Source organism: Cyprinodon variegatus, unplaced genomic scaffold (assembly GCF_000732505.1).
Source record: "Cyprinodon variegatus isolate N-32 unplaced genomic scaffold, C_variegatus-1.0 Scaffold1516, whole genome shotgun sequence".
NCBI lineage: Eukaryota > Metazoa > Chordata > Actinopteri > Cyprinodontiformes > Cyprinodontidae > Cyprinodon > Cyprinodon variegatus.
The window spans coordinates 40,565-46,139 of NW_015151969.1; the positions used below are offsets into that span (position 1 = coordinate 40,565).

The window sequence follows — 5,575 nt, forward strand, 5'->3', positions numbered from 1 at the left end:
AAGGAGTAGAAAGTACAGATATTTGTGTAAAAATGTAAGGAGTAGAAGTAAAAAGTCGCCATAAAAATAAGTAGTAAAGTAAAGTAAAAATATCACAAAAATCTACCGTACTTGAGTACAGTAACGAAGTATTTGTACTTCCATCTCTGGTTATATGCTGTATATATGCTATTGTACATAACTGTAAAAACCTTTTTTATAGTAATATCCACATGTATATTATATTCGGTACAGATCCAGCTGTAAATTTAGGTCATAACAATAGTGATCTATATATTATATTCATTATTTATAACAGTATTCATCTCTATACTCATTCAGTATAAACCCATTTCCTGTATTTATGGAACCATTATTTATCCTGCACTTGCTACTATTGCACTACTGGTTAGAGCTAAACTGCATTTCGTTGCCTTGTACCTGTACCTGTGTAATGACAATAAAGTTAAATCTAATCTAATCTATTTAAAAAAAAAAAAACAGTTCCAGTCAAACACACGTTAAATGAACCTACCGTGAGATATGGAGGTCAAGCTCTGGAGGTTCTGGTTTCACTTTATGTCAGAAAGGAAACTGTCAAAGTGTTTCTTCTGCCTGGCATTATTTTATTTTTATTTTTAATACTTTTTTATTTTAATATTTTTTGCAGTCTTTGACCCACCAGAATTTGCTCATAACCTTATATTTTTGCTCTGTCTTTATGAGGTGATTTAAAGGAAGTCTTGGAAATGCAATAAATAATAATAATCATTATCAGAGATGAATATTTTTCACCAGGCACCACCAGCACGATAACTTCTTCACAAAAGGAGGAACCATTTGGGTCATTCTGACCCTTCCCTTTAAGAAATGTGCTATTTAATCATAACAGTTTGCATCATGATGAAGGGTGTAACTTTCCGATAAAAGTTGGTGTGGGCGCTTTAAGGGCGGTGGCCGATGGACCTACAGCTACTCAACCCGAACGCTTTCAATAAGGTTTGTATTTTCAAAAAATGAGCTCAAACATATATTTATTGAACGCTTTACTATTGTTGAGAACACAAGAGAACCACAATACATTTGTGGTATTTATAGTTATAGACAGATGCCTGCCTTTAGTGCATTGTTTATAAAGGGCTCAAAAACATTAAGCTATAAAAAAATGATGAATAACAGCAGATATCTGATGCCAACATCAATATATCCTGCATCCCTAGAATGGACACAACTTCACTTCCATCCATCCATCCATGCATGGCTTCCCTTTAAGCTGCATCAGTGATTATCCTCCTTCACAAGCAGCAAAATCTAATTTAGAAATTTGTCATTAACAGCCAAAGTCTATATATTAAACCTTATATTTAAAAAAAATATTTATACCCTGATTTTCATTATTTGTGCTTTAATTCTTGCAGGTTTATTATACTTTAATTTGAAGTCTGTGTTCTGTGAGTCTGACTGTCTCTGGGATGGCTGGCTCAGCTATTTCAGAGTCTCTTTGAACTAAAAAAGACAAAAAGATATGATGAATTTTATTATAGCATTGCATATTTTTCTTGTAAACTTGGATACATATTTTATTGCATGTTGCATATCCCAGTAAATTTTTCACCTTTAAGCCTGCAGCTCTCCCTACTTCTCTCTGTGCTCTGCTTAAAAAACAGATTTATGAACCTGTCTGCCAATATAATGATACCAGATAAAATCATTTTCAGGATCTCTAGAAGCTCTGCAGCCTGATTCTCTGTTCAATAAGAAAACAACAGATATGTGTTAGTTTTAATCTCTAACTCTGAGTAATAGTCCTCTGAGAAGCCCAGCTTTTTTTAACTTATATAAATGTATAATCTGTTGCCATTTTTAGTTGAAAAAGCTCTGGATGTGTAACTAACGGATTTTTTCGGTGGCATCTCTGATTTTTTTTTAACCAACCCGTCTCCTAACTTATACTTAAACATATATCTGAGCAGCTGCCAGTTAAAATTCACTGAGTGCTGCTGCAAATTTATGTTAAAAGGCTTGCCATATCCGGTATCTCTTCTCCTCCTCGTAGCTACTCTGTACGCAGTGAATAGTGACCCCTAATAACATGTCCCAAAGCTACAGATCCAATAATATTTCACCAAGAGGTGGGACTGGAGAGGAAAAAACACGGACTGAAAACGCTCTAAACATGCTGCGTCCAACCCCAGTTACTGTTGGCTGAAGTAAATCAGGGGAAAAAGAGGAAATTATTGGAAATTATAAACTGCTAAGCTTTACAGCCAACATTTCACCCTGAATATGGGCACAGCTGAGAGGAAACAAACCTCCCACACACACAGATGTGAAATGATTTAAAAGATTTAAAGTGTTTCAGTGTTTCTATTGATGTCATATTAATTTTTTTCATACATTTTGAATCTTTTCAGCTCATTCTGTTTTGGCCGAACCATTTTAAAACGCTCTAAACTTTCAGTAGCAGCCTGATTTAATGTCACGCCGTGTTTCCTGGAATGAACCTCGTGTCTTTCAGGTTAAAGAGTTCTTTTTTTATTTTCCTAAAAAAAGGCTTAAAGAAGACGCCAGACTGCTCTGTGGTTCGGAGCTGGAATAACCTCAGGTATTTTGGTCGCCATAAAGAAAACATGAAAACATTTAGATATGAGCTCTTAAATAAAACTCATGAATTATTATGATTACATTTGTGCAAAACAGCTGCAGTTATCAGGAGCAAATGACAGTGAATCATTTTCATATTCAGTGATTAACTGAGATACTTCCCAAACTATTACTAACACTGCCATGTGAAATCAAGTAAAACCCAATCTTTTCTCTTCTGCATTTTGACACTCTATCTCCTTCCTGTTTGCCACACATGCATGGCGGATCAAAGGAACATGTATTACACAATATTAGCACGCTTCTCTGAAGATGGTGTCAGCTGTTAACCCAGCCCTCCAGGTCCTGGTAGACCTTCCTGCTGGGTAAATTGGGGTACTTTTGACAGATCTGACAGAGCCTTTCTCTCCAGTCTGTGCAGGTTTCAATCCTGTGAGTCTGATGCCACCTGAGGTACTCCTCATAGGCCCGCTTGTCTGCAGCCACATGATTCAGGTGATCGGCTAGTTCTGCTGCATCTTTAAAATCCGCCACGTGGATGAAGGAATGAGGCGGAGCAACAGCCTCGTAGGTGGACCTACTTGGACCCAGAACCACGGGAATAGCTCCTGCTTGGAACGCGTTCCTCCACAGCTTCTCGCTGATGTAGTCCGTCGCCTCCGAGTTTTCCAAAGACAAGTAAAAGAGGCAGTTTGAGATGGTGGGCAGCAGCCTGTCTTCTGGGAGAGGCTTCTTGTTCCACCCTCCATAAACCTCAATGGGAATGTACTTTTTCAGACTTTGGTAGACCTGAACACGGGTCTGGTTGGGCTTGTATCTGCTGACCACCCAGCTGGCAAAGCAGGAACGGTTTAAAGCACCTGGAAAGCCTTTAACTCCAGCTCCTTGGAGGGTCTTTCCATAGGGAATGGGTATATCTGCATCACGCCTGTAGCTCATTGTCCAGTTAAAGACACCATTGAGCTTCTTGACATTGGCGTTGTTGACTGGAGGCTCCATGGAGAGCCACACCCAGTGCTGGGCTGCGGGGCGGGGCAGGTGGAGTGGCAGAGCTGATGCACCGTTGCTCAGCTCCTGGTGGTGGAAAACAACCACGTCTGCGGTCGGGTACATGGACCTGTCGTCAGTTAGAATACAGTGGCTGATATGGCTCATCTCGAGACATTTGTCCCCGCCGAGACTGTAGGACCGTCCAAATGGCCAGTGCCACAGCAAGATAGTGAGGTTCTTGTGAGAAGGCTGTGCATGGAGCTTCTGGGTTAAGAAGCTGTGATAAACCAGTGGTGAGAGGCAGCTGAGGAGGAGGAGCAGAGAGAAGAGGAGGCACAGTCGCCTGGACCCATACGCTACCATGGCTTCTGGGTGGGATCCAGGTCAAAAGGTTGCAGTTTACTGGCAAGGAACAGCTAAGGGAAGGAAGGAAGGAAGGGTAGATCAGAGACATTATAATGTCACATGAATGTTCATCAGAGGAACCTTCCACACCCAATGATGATGCCGGACCAGTGAACCCAAAACCAACCCCATAGTCCTCTAAGGTCTGTTCTAAAGGTTGCGTTCTGGAAGTCACCTCACATGAATTTCTGCTCCTAACAGACAAAAAAAAAAAAACATGTAGTGATAATGATACAAACAATGGAGTCATATCTGATCAGAATTATTCTAAACTATGACAAAACTCTTCTTATCAGACACATCATGAAGTCCTTTTAATCATCTCATCCTGCAGGTTGTATTGGAGAACATTGGTTAGAAAACAAAAAAACTAGACAGGTTTACGTATTTTAAATCCCTTGCACCTTTTTTAGATAAACATTAACAGTCTGTATCACTAAAGCTAAGAAAATCAGGAGCTCGGTGGAGAAAACGCTGCTTACCTTCGGGAGATGGCATCAGGCACTATGCCGCCAGCCTAACGTGATCCGCCTCACCCTCTTGCAATTTAAAGGAAATCCTGTCCGCTTTGAGTTTTTTGACTCATCTCTTGCTTCACCCACACAGTTTCTCGTGGTGTACCCGTCTTTTTGCATCAGTCTGTGGTCGAGAGTCACACACTAATTTATTTATAGCAATTTCTAATCTAGTCTTATGTTTCTGCTCTGTAATATCCTCAGTTTATCAACTTGCTGATTTTCTCCAAGATAACTTTTTTGCACTGATATTTTATATAAGTTATTGGCTCTTTTTTAAATTTACTATCATGTGGATCTTTACAGAATTGTAAAGTCCTCCAACTAGAGTTTTATAGCCTGCTTTTGCCTTTTTGTCTGAATTAAATTGTTTACATTTTAAGACAAATTTTAATATCAGATTGAGAAGAACCTGAGTTTTTATTTATAGAATTATTATAATTTACTCAAAGAAAAGAAAACTAACTTGCACTACATGAAAACGTTGATAAGGCCGAAGCTTTGAAAGGTGCTGCTGACCAGTTAAACACAGTGGTGGTTCGCATCTCCAGTATATGGAGGGAATTCTGCTGGAAAAACACGGTGAGATTTTTTTTTTTTACGACCCCTAAGATTAAAAATAAAGCAGCGATCATATCCACAGTTTCTGGGAATGTATAAAACTGCAAAAATACGGGCAGGACATATAGACTATAAATGTTATAAATGATCATTTTCGCGTGAGAAACTATATTTTTGTAGCCTGTCAAATGAATATGTTCAATGTGAGGATAGATATTTGGTAAAAATACTGTTAGCTGCAGCCAAGAAAGGAACCACTAGGAAATGGTACAGAGGCGACCCTTCTAACCTGAGGAACTGGATGGACGCGATGGAGGACATCTTTAAAGGAATAGTACACCCAAAACATGATTAGCCTTCATTTTCTACTCACCCCCATGCTGAACAACACTCTGGAGTACTTTTTTGATATCTCAAATGCATCTGGAGATCTGGGAGGCTTCTTGCTGTCTGCTGACATTCAAATAATGGAGGTCTATGGTGCCCGAGGCAGAAAGGTCCATAAAAGTCCACAAAAAACA

The 5,575-nt window shown here is 39.4% G+C and overlaps 1 protein-coding gene across 2 annotated transcripts; it reads right to left on the reverse strand.

Annotated features, from left to right (window-relative positions):
• Positions 1-2,885: 2,885 nt before the first annotated feature.
• On the reverse strand, positions 2,886-4,509 carry LOC107103736 (alpha-(1,3)-fucosyltransferase 7-like). Of its 2 annotated transcripts, none has more exons than XM_015403546.1 (2): positions 4,461-4,509; positions 2,886-4,172 (listed from the first exon to the last, which is right to left on the reverse strand). In XM_015403546.1, the coding sequence occupies exon 2, from the start codon at positions 3,934-3,936 to the stop codon at positions 2,902-2,904; it is 1,035 nt and encodes a 344-aa protein (XP_015259032.1). In that variant the 5' UTR covers positions 3,937-4,172; positions 4,461-4,509; the 3' UTR covers positions 2,886-2,901. The 2 variants fall into 2 exon arrangements, with proteins under 2 accessions (XP_015259032.1, XP_015259033.1); XM_015403547.1 differs by lacking the exon at positions 4,461-4,509 and having other exon boundaries at positions 2,886-3,989; positions 4,069-4,374.
• Between the last annotated feature and the right edge of the window lie 1,066 nt (positions 4,510-5,575).